This window comes from Acomys minous, assembly GCF_964271855.1.
Source record: "Acomys minous genome assembly, chromosome: 4".
Lineage (NCBI taxonomy): Eukaryota > Metazoa > Chordata > Mammalia > Rodentia > Muridae > Acomys > Acomys minous.
In genome coordinates this window covers 83,175,299-83,195,287 of record NC_140486.1, presented here as the reverse complement: position 1 = coordinate 83,195,287, position 19,989 = coordinate 83,175,299, and the positions used below count along the sequence as shown (strand labels likewise).

At 42.2% G+C, this 19,989-nt stretch overlaps 1 protein-coding gene across 2 annotated transcripts in view; it reads right to left on the bottom strand.

The window, feature by feature from the left end:
• Positions 1-3,263: 3,263 nt before the first annotated feature.
• PLCL1 (phospholipase C like 1 (inactive)) overlaps positions 3,264-19,989 on the bottom strand; it is a 305,342-nt gene continuing 288,616 nt past the window's right edge. For both annotated transcript variants that reach the window (XM_084779454.1, XM_084779455.1), the window contains exon 6: positions 3,264-4,893. In XM_084779454.1, the coding sequence (XP_084635580.1) occupies positions 4,711-4,893 (183 nt within the window). In that variant the 3' untranslated portion in view covers positions 3,264-4,710. The remainder of the gene's footprint in view (positions 4,894-19,989) is intronic.

The window sequence follows — 19,989 nt, the reverse complement described above, 5'->3', positions numbered from 1 at the left end:
TCTGTTTTGTTTAATAATGTTAATTGTTGAGAACTTGTATATGAACGCTGTAGTTACCTCACCCCCATCCTTCCCTCTCCCCGTCCAGCCCCTCCCAAGCACCCTTCCCTAACTCGTCACCTCTCCGTTAACTACTACAATTACCTGTAGAATTGGGTTTTACAATAAAAATAAGAACTTTTCTTTGGGCTTGAAGTGTCCAGACAATCAGCATGGGATGTGTTCATTTGCCTGCTAACTGAAGCACCCTGTTTCCTTGTGGAAATTCCTTCTCGCACGTATATGAAAGTGTTTCCCTCTTTTTCAATACTTGGAAAAGTCTGGAATAAGGAAGTGGGGAAAGTGATGTAATTGTAATTCAATTAATTTTTTAAGGGCGAGAGAGATGGTTCAGCTGTTAAGAGCACTGGTTGCTTCTCCAGAGGTCCTGAGTCCAATTCTCAGCACCCACATGATGGCTCATAACCATCTATAATGTGACCTGATGCCCTCTTCTGGCATGCAGGTGGACATGCAGACAGAGCACTCAAATATATAAAATAAATAAGCCTTTAAAATATACATTTTAGTAAATATAAAGTATATTAAAATTCATTTTATGAATGCATGGATTTTGTCTTTTTTAAAAAAAACTTCTTTCTTTTTAAATATTTTTTATTTAATTTTAATTTATGTGTATTGGTGTGAGGGTGTCAGATCTTGGAGTTACAGACAGTTGTGAGCTGCCATATGGGTGCTGGGAATTGAACCCAGGTCCTTTTGAAGAGCAGGCAGTGCCCTTAACCACTGAGCCATCTCTCCAGGCCCAGATTTTGTCTTTTATCAGTTGATATGAATACCTTTGTACTGGCTCCGTTTTACTATTATGGAGTAACAGTGCCATGAACATTTGTGTACCATTTTTGTAGAGAGATTTTCATGTCTGTCCACATAAACCAATGGGTCATACACTCAATACATTTGACAGGACAATCACGCTGTGTTCCATGGCAGCTGCCCTGTTGTCTTTGCTCAGGAGTGGTACAGGAAGGCCCCAGGTCCTGCACATGCTGTCTGGCACTTAGTCTCTTACCATAGCCCATCCTGTTGGTTTGGAGTCTTGTCTCACCTGAGTGGCTAGTGATGGTAGACTGCACTCCACACACCCATCTGCGTATCTTGAGGCAGAACCATGCAGGTGTTCTGCCCGGTTTTGACACTCGGTTTAGTTGTAGTAGCTCCTCACATACTATGGGTCAAATGTCTCTTTTGACGTATATTGCTTCCAACTGTGAGTCTTTCCATTTCTTCTTGGTTCCCTTTGGATGTATTTAATTCTGATGAGACCATATAGATAATAAAAAACATATATTACTAACTTTCTCCAGTGGTAAAATTAGAAAAAGACAATATATTATTGACAAACACTCTTATAAATTCCTTGTAGAAATTTAAATTGCCAAGTTTTCCTAAGACTATTTGGCAACTTAATCTCAAAAGTGAAAATATCTTAGACTCAACCATACCACTTCTAGAAATTTCTTCTAAAGGAAAAAGTTACATACCTTTACAATAGATTTTTATCATTGCGATGTTGCATATAAAAAATTAAAAAATAGAGAAAGTGTAACAATAAGATATTAGCTAAATATATTGATATATCACATTCAATATTATCTATATAATTATTATATGGGCCAAAGATCACCAATTATATGTCCACTGTCATGAGAAATAGCATCATGAGTAGAGAGGTTCCCTGACTAGTGGGTTAGCATGTGTCCTTTTTAAAGAGGTATCTTCAGCCAACAGCAAACAGCATCTGTGTGTATGTGTCTGGCTGTCACTGTCTGTTACTCTCTGTCTCTCTTTCTCTATCTGTGTGTGTCTCTCTCTGTCTCTATGTGTGTGTGTGTCTCTCCCGCTGTGTGTGTGTGTGTGTGTGTGTGTGTGTGTGTGTGTGTGTGTTAAGACGAGGAAGGTATCTTGGGTTGTTAAAACATCCAAGGTTTTAAAGAAAGAAATTGAATATGAAACTTCATTTCTCAAAACTATAGCTTACCCATTTTTGCAAAACAATTTTGCACCAATTTTATTAAAATGACACGCACATTTACATACAATGTCTGAGGGAATATATTTCAAATGTTAATAAGTGATAGTTTTAGTTTTATTTTATATACTTAATCTGTTTTTTTGAGCTTTCATATCAATTGTTAGCATTTTATTTTTAGAAGAAAGACAATACGTATTTTATGCTGATAAAAGGGTTTTGGATTTATTTAAATTTTGAGAATAAAATTAAAATAAAAATCACTGAATAATACTTTTGTGCATAATATCAGACAAATATGAGTTTAAATTTAGTCTTTCCATTTGGTTCTTCAGTGACAAAGATTTCTCATCTATAAATGTCAATGGTTATAGTTACCATCACCTCCTCAAATTTCATTCATAATATAAAAATAGAATAACTAATATACAACTGTCTTGCATCACCATAAGGTAATGGATAGAAGTGGGTTTCTGTATAGTAGTTTACAACTACCATATGGAGATAAACACTTGTAGACTGTGAAAAATGTGGTGTTGTGAATACCAAACAAAGTTTGTGTGTCACTCTGCTTTTGCTAGTCTATCCAAAAGCAGCACTGTCGCAGGGGGATTCTCTCAGCAACCCGAAAACTCCTTCCTGAACTGTGTCCTACTTCCTGGCTAGCAGAGATGCTCGGGAAATAGATTTTTAAAAAAGTGCCCAAAGAGTATCAGAAGAGACAGAGTGCACAGCATATTCTCCAGAAGATGTACACAGGTGCTGAGTACGCCTGGAACTTAAGGATGGATGGAATGAACGAGGGACCACTTCTAAAGACCACAAAGCAAAGAAAATGCAAATAATCTTTATATTTTTGCCACCAACCTTTATCACCTTTAAGGCAGGGATTGATCCAAATGGATTCAAAAGGTGGAAGAAGCTTCCAGCTGGCTGATAGAGAGTGGCTCTTGTTTCCGTCTACAGCACTTACTTCATAAGGAGTCACGGCAGCTCTTCTTTATCATTCCACTCACAGAAGGTTAAATGTAACACAGGGTAGGTAGACACCTTCAGGCAGTCATTGCGTCATTGAAAATTTGTCTTCAAATGAACCCAGTCCCCTCCTTGCAAGTGCCTGGTTTTAGCCCAGTGAGTGAGTTTATAATATCTGGTCTGTGAAAAAACAGCGCACCCTCTAACACTTTCACATAACTAAAACTTTTTTTTTTCAAGACAAGAGAACAAGAAATCTGTTTTCAATATCTTTACTCTTTCATAATGTGCAACAAAAACAGAGTAGTAGGAAGAAGAGTCAGAACTAACACAAAAGATATAGAGGATGTTGCTATTTGCAAAATTTCAACAATTATCTTCTATAGGCCCCCAAATTAGCATATTTGTTAATCAAATTAATTAAGAAGCTTTTCAAAATAAAAGCAATGTTTTAAATAAATATATTCTTTCACAACCATAGAACATTTAGTTCTGTTGTGGTAATGAATGAACATTACAATTAAGAAGTTTATGAAGACATTAGGGTAAAATTATCTAGATATAGTTATAAATGTTCCCTAATTAGCCACTTGCTTTTGTGTTTTACTGTATGTTTTAACATTATCCCATAGATGCTAATTAGCTAGCTCTCAAATCATCATAAAGATGTTATCTGACTTACAGAGTTTATGGCAGCTCAACAGGATATGATATTATTTTAACAATGTCTTTAAATTTAGTACCCTATACTAAGTCTAATTCTTGCCAAGCACTTGTATCTACCTACAGCTGGTAACAGAGAAAATGACTCCCATTCTTCCCTCAGGAGGATGAGGTCTTCCTGCAAACCTTGGAATTCCACAACTGAATGTCACTGTCACATCAAGAGTCCATTTAGTGTGCATCAGAGAACTGCCTGGTGGCTACTGAGTCACTGTGGCCACATGCTTAATAAACATCTACAGAAACTTCCTAAATTTGATTTTATTTAATGAATATTTTAAAGACTTTGCTAAACGAAGAAATTAATTTATCTTTCTAGAATTCTGATTTTAGAAGATTCTCTCCTCACTTTCATTCTGTAATTTGATGATTTTTTTAAATCTATAAGTAATCTGTAAAACATTTGCTTTGATAATTTGATTTTCTTCAATAATAAGTTGTGCTCAGATCTCCAAATTAAAGGACAAAGGCAGAGAGGTAAAATTAGCCACAGCAATGGGTTATTATAATAAATGTTCATTGGAATTCAGATTATCAACTGTCCCCACATGATCATAAAGATAAAGGATAAAGGAATAACTTACTAAAACCAATAATGCGACATGATATATTTTAAACAGTCTCTCTCTCTCTCTCTCTCTCTCTCTCTCTCTCTCTCTCTCTCTCTCTCTCTCTCTCTCTCTCTCTCTCTCTCTCTCTCTCTCTCTCTCTCACACACACACACACACACACACACACACACACACACACACACACACAGAAAGGCAGCCAAATACAGCTCAGCGTTTAAAACCCTGCTCCTAAGTTTTAACTTAGATAAATTAACTACAGGAAAAATACTGACACTGTGAAAATATATGTTTATGTACAACACCCCCAGAGGGCGTCATTTCTGTGAACATCTGAAGACTGTAACAAAACCGGAAGACAAGGACGAGGAGAAACAAGAGTCCTCAACAGGCGCATGCGCACTGCCGGGGTCACAGCTTCCCGTTCTCCTCGCTGCTTTCCTTCTCCTCTATGGCTTCCAGGCTGCGCTTGCCCTTGGCCTCGGCACCACCGCCAGGGCCTTTGCTCAGTCCACAAGACAAGCAGGCCAGCTGGATCTGCTTCATGTTCTCCACGGCTTCGTTCTTGGCGTTCTTCAGCAGGTCTCCTTGTCCCTACAGTGGACAGAAACAGCAGAGAAGAGCGTTATATGGGCCAGGCTCAGGCAGTGCCAGTGCTCCGTTTCCTGAGAGATGCCGACAAGGGATGAGACAGACCCAGACCTGGGTGCTCACGTTTCCAGGGATGCACACAAAGTTGTTCACCCCCCCGCCCCCCTCCAGCGTTATTGGAGGACTTGGCTCTTCTGTCCTGTAACCTCTGGCCTAGTCTAGAGTCTGAAGACAATGAGGAAAGGTGGTCTTCCGTAAAACTGAAAACTAAGTTGGTTCGTCAGAGAAAACAGCACAAAGCGAAGCGTCTGGTGGTGGAACGCACCTGCCTTGTGCCCCCTGAACTGCTTTAATACATCGGGTTAGCCCCCACAAACTTCTGCTGGTGCACTGCTAGCTTTTCACATGCCTTCTGAGCTTTTCAGCATCGGTCAAAACCGAAAGCGCACGCGCACGAGGATCACTGGGACCTGCGGGCTGTCGTTTGCATCAATGTGTCAGAAAATGGTTCCCTGCTAGTCTTAATATTTTACTTGAGTTTATTATTATGGTGTTTAAGTGCATGCATTGATATTAGCTCAGGGCCCGGAGGACTACAGAAGGGTGCAGGAGTGGGCTGTGTTTCTGGGGTGCACAGACAAAAGAGGAAGTAACGTCCCCCTCCTCCCGTTCTCACAACAGTGAGACCCTGAGAGCTGAGGGAGGATGGTGTGGGAGGATGCAGGGGCTCTGAGGCCCGCGGGAGCATTCTATAAAGTACGGGCTCACTCAGGGAGGGGACAATCATCTATTAGACAACGTAGTCCATGATGAAATGCCACCTTTCTTTAGCTTTATGAACGTCACTTTCCTAGAGTGTGTACAGACACCCTGCTAAAAATGCCTAAAAAGGTTTATTTCCTCAAGATGTAGTCAGTAGCTGAGTCTAACCTGCTGCGGTGATGGCTACGTCCTTGTTCCAATCCCTCACAGTAAGTAGTGGCTGCACTTTGCCTACGATTTGTGTTAAACGGACTGTCTTCAGTAAGCTCAGCCATGGACCAGCACTCCCAGAGCCTGGATGCGTGAACCTTTCTTGTAAGCATGATGAGATTATTTGACAGTCACAAGGTCACAGTCACCTAGGGACAGAGATAAACTAAAGCCTTGACTTTCCCCTCTAGACCCAGGGTCCCTTCCCACATACCATGAGAATAAAATCCTCAAAGACCAATAAGCAGAGACTGCAGGTTGAGGCCTGTCAGTTGGAGGTGCACTTCCCGGGGGGGGGGGGGGGGGGGAATATTTACAGCGTTCCTGGAAAAGTCTCTCAGCAGCATGCTAATGAACGAAGGCCCTTCTGGCCCCTGAAAGTTGAAGCCACTTATAATTTATAGACTACAACTACTAAGCACAGATATCACAACACATAAAGGGCCTACTCTGTGCAGGTAATGGTCCTACTCCAATCATAATCACTCATTCAGTTGTCACAGCATCCCAGGAGATGGGTATTTTTATGAGGCTCAGTTTAGCCATTATCAAACAGAGCCCCAGAGTGACCACTTTTCCCAGTGTCGCATAGTTGCGTGGCGGTGTGTCTGCAGTTGGTTCAAGGGTCTGTGGTCTTCACCACTTCAAGATATGGCCTCTTTCGAGAGTAAAGCATACAGTCTGCAAAGTACAGTGAAGCCACCTACTCAGTGTTACCCACGGCAACCACAGAGACAGAGAAGAAAATGGCCTCCCATGTGTCACTGAGTGACAGGATCTGGAGACAGGATGTGGGACCAGGAATACAGGATACAGTAAGAACCCTCCTGCCCCCACCCCCACCCCGTGCAGGCGTGCAGGGGGAGGAATGTCAGAGTGCCTTCCAGTTGCAATATGGGCCACTTTGTCATCTGCTAAGATAATTACAATGTCAGGTTGGAAGTCTGTTTATCATTTACTGGTCTCAAATAAACTGTTATAAAATGACCTGGAAAGCAGTTAGGCTTTTCTGCTGCCATCAGAAATAACTTGCAACTATCTTGGAATTGAGGTTTGAGGAGCATGTTTAAGATGCGTCTACAAGAACCGGTTTCGAAAGGCATACATATCGACAGCGTTCTTAAAAATAGAAAACTATACTAACGATGCGACTCCGCCTAAAATCATTTTCCTGGCTTTACTTTAGACTTAGTTTTTGAAATGGTCATCAAACACCTTATAAGTAAACTAGCATCTTTTGTGTCTGTAAGACGAAAACCACGAAACACACAAAGCTATTAGTCAGTCGTGGTGGTATAAATGCATAACAAACACACTCGCATGCCTGTTTCTACAGCAGGTTACTAAGTGCATATTAATGAGCCCACTGTCACGGCCTCAGTTCTGAGAGGTGGCATCCAGGCCTAAATACCAGATTGTGCCCGTTCTGGTGAACAGAAGTCAGTCTCTCTAGAATACAATGGCCAATTGGAGAAAAACAGTTTGTACCAGTGCGCAAGAATACAGTGACATCATCTCCTGGTGACGCAGGTGGCGGCAGAAGAAAAACAAACAAACACACACAGGGTTAAAGTTACTAGCAAAGGAAGGAAGAAAATTAAAAGGCTATAGAGAGATTACACGGGAAGAGGGGAGGGAGGCGGCTATGGTCAGATTTTAAAGAGTGAATAGATGATAGATTGATAGATAGATAGATAGACAGATAGATGATGGATGGATGTTGGGTTTAATTGTTTAAAGGAGATAGTATTAAAGTAACTTTCTGTTCTGTGGTTCTTCTCCTCTCTCCTTTGGATATTCCCAATTAAGACACTGGAACCAGAAGAGAAATTCAGTTTCTTATTCTAGAAAATCATAGAGGTGATGTGCGTTACTAAGGACTCCATCTTGGCATTTATCTTTAGTGGTTTTTCTCATTTTGTGCTCAGAAACGTCTCCTAACAAGCTAGCCACACCTCTCTTCATGCTGTCACAAACATCGCTGTCTTTGTAGCATTTCCCTTAAGCTATATCAGGCAAAAGGCTCTTGTACAGTGTGTATTTAAGGCACACTCCAAGACGGCATTTCAAAGAGCATTTTGATGCCATTCTTCTCAAGCAGGGATCTTGATGGAAGAAGAGAAAGTGAAACATGGAGAGGGGGCTTTATTTCCTTAGTGCTTATACATCGAGGCACCTCTTGTTCACTAAAATGAATCTGGGGTTATCATGCAACTAATGCACAATTTGACCACAGAATACTCAACTTGGAAGAAACATCAAGGGGCCGCCCCTTTGCTATCAGAAAGCCTGTGGGAATCCACAGCTCAGAGGGGGAAATGAGTCCAAGGGAAGGTAAGAGTAGCACAGAGTATCCCGGCATGCTGATGCTGGTGGGACAGCAAGGAGGACTCCTGGGAGGCGCACACTGCTCATCAGAACATCCCACCATGGCTATGTATCTCCTGAATATTAGGCTGCACTGTAATTCCAACAAACTGAGAAAGTAACAGTTGGGAACATGAAATTTCACAATTGATCATTACAAGAAGTTGAAGCTAAAAACTAAAGACAGTTGAAGAGTATTTAAAAACGAACATTAAACATCCCTTGCCGTAGTCCTTGAACTACAATAATGGCAATGAAAGTACTTGGCCTAGAAACCAGGAAATACCCAAGAGGATTTCAACTGTAAATATGGCTACTGTTTCACAGCATTGCTATTTCCAATCATTCTAATATATTAGTTCTTATGATATCTTCCTACTCTTTCACTCACTCATTTCTCATAGGTCTGTGATTCAGAAGCTGATTACAGTCAATAAAAAATGCTCTCAGGGCGCTAAACAGTAGCCAATCTGGCTTGAGAACTGAGATACTAAGCATGACGCCACACCCATGAGGGAAGCCAGAGTTCTAAAACCAAATCCTCAGTTAGTCACAGGTTTTCATAATCTATCAGAAGATATTTAGGGCTTTCTCTTTTTCCTATTTCTCTTGCCAAAAAAAAAAAAATGCAGTCTTCTCCAATGCCTGCGAATAGTTTTGGCTGCGATCTGGCCGACTCACTCTCAGAAGGCATCTACGGCTCTCTCACACCCACCCCTCCTACAAGTGGCACCTCCCTCGCGCTGTTAGTTCATGAGAGCGGAGGAAGATACAGTGGCTCTGTCACACGTGAAGGAAATGTGTGGGTGTCTCAGAGCACTACCACAAATATTTAAGGCAGCTCACTGGGACTCTGGGAATGGAAAGACCCTCACATGTATACAGTCCCACACACAAAGAGATGAAGCTTTTCTCTAAGCTGTGTGCAGGTCTGAGTGAACATTCATTCAGTTGCAGGCCGACTGGCTCCCTTGATATTTTTTCCATGGGAGAGTTCACATGCTAGGGATCTGCAGCCCCTAGACTCCACTGATGGGAAACCTGCCCACAGAGACCACAGTGACATAGACAGCACGGTTCACTCCACCTACTGTGTGGCAGCTTGGTGGTAGGCTCATATAGCCATTACTAATTCAGAAACCATAGGTCAGGGAGTCTCCATATTACTTTAAAGAGGTTTAAAACCTCAGGAGATGGAAGGAATTCTTTGAGTTAAAGGTTTAAGTAAGGATAGAGGGATTAGGGAAAGGAGAGGGTGGAATGTGGGCTAGCCAAAACTAAGGACACATAAAGTCTTATGGGAATCCAGTAATCTTAAAGCTAGTTAAGAAATATGCCTATAAAATGAATTTGAACAGAAGTACCCTGCATGAGTGAACAATGCTGCTCCCCCAAAACATGGGCTAGTAAATAAAAGTTTCTGTGCCTGGTGTGGGATACCTCCCTTGGAATCATTGGTCCGGGAAGACCTGGAGGTCCCCCAAATAACAGGGGCTACTGGCCCCGAACTTGGTTGCTGTGGTGGTTTGAATAAAAAATGGTCCCCATAGGTCCATAGGGAGTGGCACTATTGGGAGGGGTGCCCTTGTTGGAGTGGGCGTGGCCTCGTTGGAGGAAGTGTGTCACTGGAGGTGGGCTTTGATGTCTCAGATGCTTAAGCCAGGCCCAGTTTCTCCCTCCTCCCCTCTTCCTGCTGTCTGCTGATCTGTATGTCAAACTCTCAGCTCCTTCGGCAGCACCATGTCTGCCTGCATGCCACCACCATGACAAAAATGGACTAAGCCTCTGGGCTGTAACATTGCCATGGCCATGGTGTCTCTTCACAACACTGGAAGCCCTGTGACACTGTCGAATAAGTAGCCCACCATAAGTAGATGGTGACATCATGCTCCTGAAGACACTGCTCACTTTGGATGTAGGCCACGGATAAACCAATTTCCACAGATCAGGAAGCTCTCTCCTCGCTAGCCAGCTCATAGTGCCAGAAGGTGCATTCTCTTGGGAAAGAAAAGACAGCAGTGGTCTCACCAAGTGCTGGAGCCTGTGTGCTATAACACTGACCTGCCTGCAAGAGGTGCCCACTGTACAATAGTGGCGTAGCAGTTATGAGGGTAACAAGTTGATTTCTGATTGGATAGAAGGCTGGCTTCACAGGAGCAATGTCATGTCTGGTTCTATCTACCTGGGCAGAAGCCCAGGGCTGAGGAGATCACGAGCCCTGTGGACTAACCTACTATTGCTATTTTGCTAAATGCTCAAGCTATCAAACTGAATTCCAACTGTTTATGTTTATGCCGACAGATTTGTGCTGCTCTCAACTTTGATCAGAAAAGTTTCTTTTGGTAGTGGATCAGAGTTAATGCAGAGATTAATAATAGGCCAAAATATAAATTATCTGAGTGACCAACAGCTAGTGCATCATCCGTATCAACATCTCTCATGTAAGGCTCAGGCAACATCGTGGAATAACGGACAGAAAGAATATGAGACTGGGCAGACGGGAAGAAGAGCTGTGGGATGCACACGTCTGACCATGACATGGATGCTGCACACATCAGTCCACAACAGCTGTGGTTACAATTTCACCTGTCAAAATCCTGCATGAAGAGAAGGGAAGCTATTGGCCTCTGATGGCTCCTGAATGAGAAAAAGTCAACTCCTATTTAGAGACATGTCCCAGTGGATGGTCCCATACCCAGTGCCCAGGGACAGTGCCAAGTGTGCTCAAGGGGTTGCTAATAATATGAAAAAGGAGGACATGAGGCTGAGAGGGAGGTGGTAGGGCAGTATGGAAGTTGGAGAGAGGTAATGGTGGATGGATGCAATCAAGACATTTTTATAAACTATATGAACTTTATAAAAATAAAAAAACTAGTATTAAAAATAAGTCATAATCATCTTTATCAATATCCTTCATTTGAGAAACTAAAGCAACACGTATAAATGCTTTAATACCAGAATAGATATTTTCTCTTTGATGGCGCACTCCTAGTGTGTTGCTGTATTTGGAATGTTGTATGAAACTATTCAAACGTGGTCGGGTTTGCTGCCCTCTGGACTGGGTAGGTAATGAGGAGGATGTTTGCAAGAACAACAGGGCACAAAGGAATGGTTATTAGAATAAGTATAACTTAATTGCAAAAAAAAATGGAAGTTCTCATCTAATTGAGTTATCAATGTTCAGGTTACTTTTCAGAAACATGGCAATGATTATTAGGGACATTTTACTTGTCACTGAAAAAGTCGAAATATGTGACAAGAAGAAGGTTGACTTTTATAGCTCAATGAGCCTTGGATTGATCCACATTGACCATACATCGATCATGGTGGAGCATATGCGCTATCATTTCCAGCTTAGCTTTGGCTGTTTTTCCTTTGAACTCTGATCTTCAAATTAATGAAACATTGCTTTGTAAAACTATTATGCTAAAATGTAATCTACATACTTTGTTATTTATTATTTAATCTCTTTTTAATTACACACTTTATAAAACAAAAAGATAATTCCATTGCTCATCAATATGTTAGATTTTTTATTAAATATTTTCTTTGATAATTTTACATGTATATAATACATGTAAATACCCTCATCATCACATAGATTCTTTTATCTCCCTCCTACCCCTGTCTATTTCCCCTTCTCCATAAACCTCTTTCTCATATTCCTGTCTATCTGCTTTATTTTGTGGCTAACTGAGAGCTACCTGGGTGACCATGGATATGAAGCTATACATTGGAGCCTGGTAGCTCAGCAGCAGCTATACAACTAGACAATGGCTTCTCTCCTCTCCAAGAGTCAATAGCCAACAGTGTAAAAGTAAAATAGCAAAGCACATGAGCTCTTTCCCCACCCACGACTAGCTGCTGACCAGTCTTACCCACAGTCAGTGCAAGTAACTACAACTGCTTTGAGTTCATGACTGCAGTGGGTATGTCGTGCCCAGGTGATGGCATCTCACAGGCACTCCCCCCATGACAGCAGTGGGTATGTTGTACCCAGGTGATGGCATCTCACAGGCACTACCCCCATGACTGCAGTGGGTATGTCGTGCCCAGGTGATGGCATCTCACAGGCACTACCCCCATGACTGCAGTGGGTATGTCGTACCCAGGTGATGGCATCTCACAGGCACTACCCCCATGACAGCAGTGGTTATGTCGTGCCCAGGTGATGGCATCTCACAGGCACTACCCCCATGACTGCAGTGGGTATGTCGTGCCCAGGTGATGGCATCTCACAGGCACTACCCCCATGACAGCAGTGGGTATGTCATGCCCAGGTGATGGCATCTCACAGGCACTACCCCCATGACTGCAGTGGGTATGCCGTGCCCAGGTGATGGCATCTCACAGGCACTACCCCCATGACAGCAGTGGGTATGTTGTACCCAGGTGATGGCATCTCACAGGCACTACCCCCATGACTGCCGTGGTATGTCATGCCCAGGTGATGGCATCTCACAGGCACTAACCCCATGACTGCCGTGGGTATGTCGTGCCCGGGTGATGGATTTCACAGGTATATCCCCATACTCTCGCTCTCACCTTTCTTCTATCCCCTATTTCACAATGTTCTTTGAAACTCTGAGTACTTTACTTAAGTCTTCAACAATCACCCATTCTCCATATCTTGGTTAGCCATAGTCTCTATATTCACTACCATCCACTAAAAAGAGAAGATTCTCTGATTAAGGTTGAGGGTAGTTCTTGTCTATGGGTGTAAACACAGACGGTCAAGAGGAAAAGTTGGTGCTATGTCGATTTTATTAAACAATGGTCGCAAGCTTCCCACTTAGGCCTCTGACCTCCTTGGGCGTGGGTTGTTGACGGCATCTACAGTACTACTCACAGGACTCCTCATCAGAGGATAGTTGGTTGTACCCATAACAGCTGTGCTATTCTTTTATAAATGGGTACGCCTTGACTGGAAGGTTGGTTTTATAATTCACAGAGTTTATAACTGAATGAGACCACTGATGTCTGTTCTTGTCCACCTGCCTACGTCGCACCTTCTTGCGCTTTGAAAGTTAACCAGTAGAAATTGGGATGTAAAGAATTCAAACTGCAGAACAAGCAGGTAACTTATATTCCTAATCCCACTACATGGGAACAGCTCTGAGACAAGGCAGAGATATGAATGTAAATGCAAAGAGAGGCCTCGTGTTGGCCACAGATTTTCTGTGACTTATTATTAGAGGCCGCTCTTAGTATAGCATGAAGGAAGATTTGCAGAATGGCTTATGTCGACCCATACAATGACCAGAAGACTAGCTCTAATTGTTCTGTGCATCCCGCAAACATCATACAATTATAATGTTAGAACTGTATAATGCTTGTGAGAAATTGTGTTTTCATAACAAAATAACCAGACACTGATGCTGGATCATACCTGACAGGAATCGTTCCTCTCAGGATGATGGACACTGACATCCTGCATCCTCCTAGCTCCATTCCTGAATGACTCTGTTGTTGTTACCCATCGGATTTGGACAGCTTCCTGGGCAGCATTGTAGAAAACTTCTGATCCAATTTGGGCCACCATTTCAATCTCCCACTAAGCCTGGAATCTCTCAACATTTAGAAACTAGACCACAAACGCAATCCCTGGCTTGCTTGGGCATTTTCTCCAATCCTTTTGGGCCCCCACCAAGGTATTATTCAGCCTGAAGAAACCATAAGAGAAAGATGCCCCATTCCCTCTAAGGGGGGGCGGGTCATATAGGTTTCTGTTTGCTCTCTTGGTCTACAAATGCTTATTGGGAGGTGGTCATAAGTCATTATTGGTCTTATACAGAGAAAAAACTAGATGAAACTCAGGGACATCTCTCTTTTCCTTTATCTTGTATATATAGGTAAGGATATAGGAGCTGAAAAGAAAGAAAGGGAAATTTAGGAACATAGAGAGAGGATAGAACAAAAGGTAGATGATTGAACCTACTCCTTAACTCAAAGCCTTAATTGTTGCTCATAATGAAGATTATGTCTAAGTCATTGTTACAGAATTTAGTATATTGATACAAAACATGGGCATGTCAAATACTTGTCAGATTTTAGCGCGAGAATATATATCCTAAGTCTAACAGATAGATATGACTCTACCGATATATGAGGTAAAATAGTTAAATAACGTCTTCAAAAGCCTCAGAGACTCACAGAATATGGTGTTTAAAGATGTTTTTGTAATCCAAAATTTCTTTGACAACAAGACAAGTTAACTCCTGAAAACACCCAGATGACCTCAAAGAAGATGATGAGCATCAAAGAGCCCCCTTATGGAGATGGCTTCAACTGTGGCAAACCAGCCACTGGGCAAAATGTCCTCATTCCTGCCACAAACAGAATTCTGCCTAAAAATGGGCAGCCTAGATGCAAGCAGAGTTGACAGCCACAATCTGCCAAGACAGAGTAAGCAATTCCTTAATAGTTCCTGCCTTGTGAATAAGTCTGGAGGAGAAAGCCAGAAAGCTGAAGATGAGGCTCCAACGTTATAGAGAGTGTTGGGTGACTGTTCAGGCAGTAAACCGTCTAAGTCAATTTGTTTATTTTGGAAGCTGCTAACCTGCACTGCTGGTTCACTCAGAAATTTAAGTTTTATTCCTTCTCAAGTCTCTGAGGAGCACTGAAGGCCAGATAATATAGTTTTACAATCAAGTTTAGTTGGTTAGGGGATAAGATCTTCTTAGATCAAGATAAAGAAGTTAAGTTATTAGAGTTGAAATAACATAGATATCGAATTTCATTCAGAAATTTAGACCCAACAAGACAGGAAAGATGTTTACTTCAAGCTGAACAAATGCAAATAGCCAAACCAGTGTGATTTTAACATATATAGAACCCATGATTGTCACATGGTTCTCTCTGCTGTATGCAGTTTGTTTTATACATGTGTAATAAAATAAATGTATTTAAAAAATAAAATACACAGTTTTCCTACTTTTCAAAAAAAAAAAAGTAAGAAAGTTAATCAGAAGAGCCGACAACGACAGCTCAAGTCCAGCCTGCAAGTGAGCTGTGTGGTGGTGTCTTCAGCAATCAGGTGTATTCTCCAGCCTGGCTGACAACAAGAGGTTTGACTAGAGCCTGCACTGTACGGGGGACTCTGAAGGCTCCCCGACCAACAACTCCTATGGAGGATGCCCACATCTGGCACCACAGCTGGCACCGCCAACTGTCTGTTTAGTAGTCCACTGCTCTAGGTGTGGGATTATCTACCTCTGCAGACTTCCCCTATATCTCTGTTTCATTAGTTTGGTATGTGATAGAATGCTTCACTGTCAACAGTGACAGTGCCATCCACTTCCTAAGTAAGGAAATTGCTCACATTTTACTCCAGTGATTGACTCTAGCCCCCGGAAGTCCAACACCCTCTTCTGGCATCTATAATTCCCAATACTCATGGTCCACAGACATACGTGAAGATAAAACAACTCTGAATGTAAATTAAAAATAAATCTTAAAAAGGATGCCATCATAAACCCTAATGGATCCGTTCCGAAGAGATCATTAAGGGATTTGATTCATGATGGGCATCAAGCACGACTCGGAAGGATGCCGCTGATGTGCTCATCCATCACTCCATCCTCGCATACCATCCCTCTTCGAAGTAGCAATGAGCCCTAATTATATCCCATGCAAGTTGGCCACTGAAGACGGCAACTCACATGATTTGAGAAGATCCAGAACTCTGACAATGGTGAACCTTGAAAGCTAAAGACGTTTTGGCAGTGACACAAAGGATTCAGGGAAGGTTGGGAAGAAGACGTCCCCAAGAATAAAAGCAGGGTGACAACCCTACTTCATCCTGGAGAAGACTCATTCTGTGTTTGAGATGTACTTGCACTGATGTGTAGGCTTTATTGGGGATCCTTAGGATGTGACGCCCTCCTTCACCCCCAACAGCTAACTATCTTGTTACTTCAGGGCTACAGAATTGTATCATACACAGAAGGGTTTCTCACTCCGTGGTAAAGATATTTTTTAAATGGCTATTTCTTTCAGAACAGGAGAAAGCACAAGTGAACTGAAGTCCTCAGTCAGCAAAAGGAGTTAATAGTGAGCATCATCTTCCGTGACAGACCTGCTGCAGTTCTTAAGATTCCCTGTGATGGGTTCCTTCAAGGGTGCAGCATTTGAAAGGCCATCTGTGTGCTGTGGCAATGACTGCAAGCCTAATCCACTTACAGAAAATGTCAACAAAACTGCTTCAACACCAGTGAGCTGAATAATAGAAAACCCTAGGCTAAACTGGAAAAATATGATCCTGAAAGCCTTATGAATTTCAGTTCTCAGCATCCTGAGAAGGCTTGCCACCGTTCTGACAAAAGATTCATTCAACAGGATGACAGAAAGCAGGGCTTGATGATGCCCCGCTCTCTACTCTGCCTCTCGTGCTTATATTCCTCTCCTCTATGTTAATTAATCTAATAAGAAAAGACAGAAGATCGAGGTTCACCTCTGCCATGTAACTAACTGCAGTTCAAATAAAATTTCAACAAACTAGCATTGTTGAAGAGTTCCAATATCTCTGATGACCTTGCACTGCAAAAAAAAAAAAAAAGCCCTTGAAATTTAAGTTCATGCAACCTTTTTGGTTGCCATATGACATCACTGGACGTCCTGGGGAAGCCACTACAGCAGGAGCCTTACCTCTAGTAACTCAAAGTATTTTCATCTCCAGAGACTCACTCATAACAACTTGAGGGGTGTAGGATGCTCCAAAGGCCAGAGCAGACAAAAGCTGGAAAGGTCCTTACTAGTATTACAAGAGTGTGTTTTTAAAAAATGCAATCTGATGTTGTCTGTGTGAGGTTTCTTTTTCAGAAGTTTCTGATTACACCGCTCTAATTATTGGTATGTGGTTGATCGTCGAAGGGCACTTTAGAGAAAGTGCTAGAATAAGAGTGCAGATGTGAAACCAAAGGCCCCAACAAGGTGAACTGACCTCAGCTTCCGCTGCTTTGTCCCAGCATTGTGCCACAGCTTCCAAAAGCAAACTGGTGTGTGTGTGTGTGTGTGTGTGTGTGTGAGAGAGAGAGAGAGAGAGAGAGAGAGAGAGAGAGAGAGAGAGAGAGACCGAGCCCCCTGTTCTACAACTTCAAAGACACTTCCATGCCACTTTGCAGTGCTGGCATCCTACAGTCCTAGTGGCACTACTGAGTCTGGTCTAGATGTGTCCTTTCACTGAGGACACCCATGCTTCAGTCTCTACAACTGTTGGTTAAGTAGACCGGATATTAGCACATATATGTAGTCCAGACCTATTCCCAGAACTGGAAAGCACCCGTTCCTCCTGGCCTGAGTCCCAGATCTGTGTAAATTGGAGGGAAGAGCTGCCAGGAAGACTTGCCAGAGGGGTGACTATAATATACTGTTCACTAGAGGGGTGACTTCAATATACTGTTCACTAGAGGGGTGACTTCAATATACTGTTCACTAGAGGGTGACTATAATATACTGTTCACTAGAGGGGTGACTTCAATATACTGTTTGCTGCAGGGGTGATTGCAATCTACTGATCACCAGATGGGTGACTGCAATATCCTGCCCCTCGAGTGACTGAGGATAATGCAGCTCCTTGTGAGTGCTCTGCTTCTTCATAAAAATCAAGCTGAATCTATGGCCAACTTGGCTTCCACATCCATGGCCGATTGGAAACCTGGTCTATTATGAGTGTTTATTCTGCTGTCTCAAATCCACCGGGGCATCTGGCTAAAAACCAAACCAATGGCCATTCCAAGGAAAGGCCTATACCCATCCTCCACAAAATTGAGATCCACTAAAGCTACAGCTCTCACACTCAAGCTGCCCTCAACACAAACTGAAGTAGTGCACAAGTGTGTGTGTGTGTGTGTGTGTGTGTGTGTGTTAAATGTTTTCAACCCTATACAAGAGTGGGATGTCTAGTAAATGTTAATTTACACTTGGTCATTCAGGGTCATTCTGGCTTGATAATTCATCTATCACTACATATGTTTGTTACACTCTACATATCTCTATACAAACAGAATACTTCTAATTAATATCGATGAGTAGATCTTAATATTCATACAGTGTTAACATCTGCTACACCGCACACATAAAATTAGCCTAAGTGTCACATAAAAACTTCCACACTGTTATTTTTTTTTAACCCAGAGCACAAAGCAAAGTTTACATAGCACTAACACCTTGGAAGAGACTTCTCCCACCCTCGGTGGACTCCGAAGTGACAAACACTGTTGGGGTAAACAGCACAGTCACAGCAGTGACTGAGTGCTTTATAGATTTGCACCACTGACGCATATGTATGTGTCAAAACATTTCTTCTAAATTTCAAATACCATCATTCTTACCTTTTTATTCTTAAATCAACTTTATAAATATATATATATGTCTGGGAGGAAAATCACCATGCATTCACAAAACCTATAGTTTTGTGTCATCCCCATGCCTCCAGAACCCTTCCCTCTATGCAGGCCTCTGAGTTCTTCCCAGAATAGATGACAGTGAAAAATGAAGCTAATGAAGGCAGTGGGGAAGGATGCTCACATTCGACTAACATGACAGTAGCTCATATTCCTTAGAATTTGATATTGTGAACTAAGAAAACAAAAGGAGAGTAAGAGGAAGTTTCAATTACCCCTGTAGAAAATCAGGAACTCTCTCTCTCTGACAAGCCTTGACGACGCTCTCTGTAGCCGCAGTTCCATTACGAACAGAACAACCTGTGACCCTTCCTGTTTCACCTCTTCAGAGTACTCCTGAGCACCAATGTTAAGGGTGTCAAAAAAAAAACCATAGAAAACCACATAATTTTATATCTAACTACAACTACACATAATACACATAAATGTAATCACATATGTTTTAAATATATGCTAATATGTATGTATATACTTTAAATGAAGCTATGTCATTTAGAGCCATAATGCTTCCCTCAAGAACTACAGACTAACAAAAACCCCAATACCAAGCATGAGAATCCTCCTTTTGAGAGTTTTTCCAAGTAGTCCAAGAACTCACTTTGTAGACCACGCTGGCCACAAACTCAGAGGTCGGCCTGTCTCTGCTTCCCAAGTGCTGGGACGAAAGGTATGCACCAACCGTACGAGCCTTCAACCAACAGCTATTTAATTGGACTTAAGGCATACTCAATAGGGGGGAAATCATGTCTGGCACTATGAATCTAGCCAACCACCTTTGGCTAGGGATGTAAAAAGCTGAGCAGCGGAGGTTAGACAGCGGAGCTGTACAGAGGGATGAAATCATACCACCCAACAGATCCACTTAAGAGGTTTAATAGGGAGACACAGGAACCATCCCTAGAGACACACATGGAGAGAGAGGGGGGCGCAAGCCACGGGGAGAGTCTGTTCTTTTATATGGCCCTGGGCAGGGCCACGCCCCGACGGCAGTTAACCAATAACATCACAAGTAGGCAGACTGTTGCAGAATCCTAACAAGGGAGGTTTCCAGTGTGGGGTACCCCACCCCTAGATGAAGAACTACAATCAGGTCACAACTGCTGAGGGAGGGAACATTCGTCTTTCCTAGAGATGAGTCCCCTGTATGCTTATCGGATATCAACTGGTCCGTGACACTAAACAGACTCAGCAGGGTGCATTTATATTTTTTTATTCATGCAAATATCTGGATCTATATGTACAAATAATAATTAAAGAATAAGAGACCATCAGTTTGAAAGGGAGTGTGGGGACTAAAATGGGAGGCACTAGAGGGAGGAGAAAAGGGGAAAGAATGTAATTCTATTTTAATTTAACA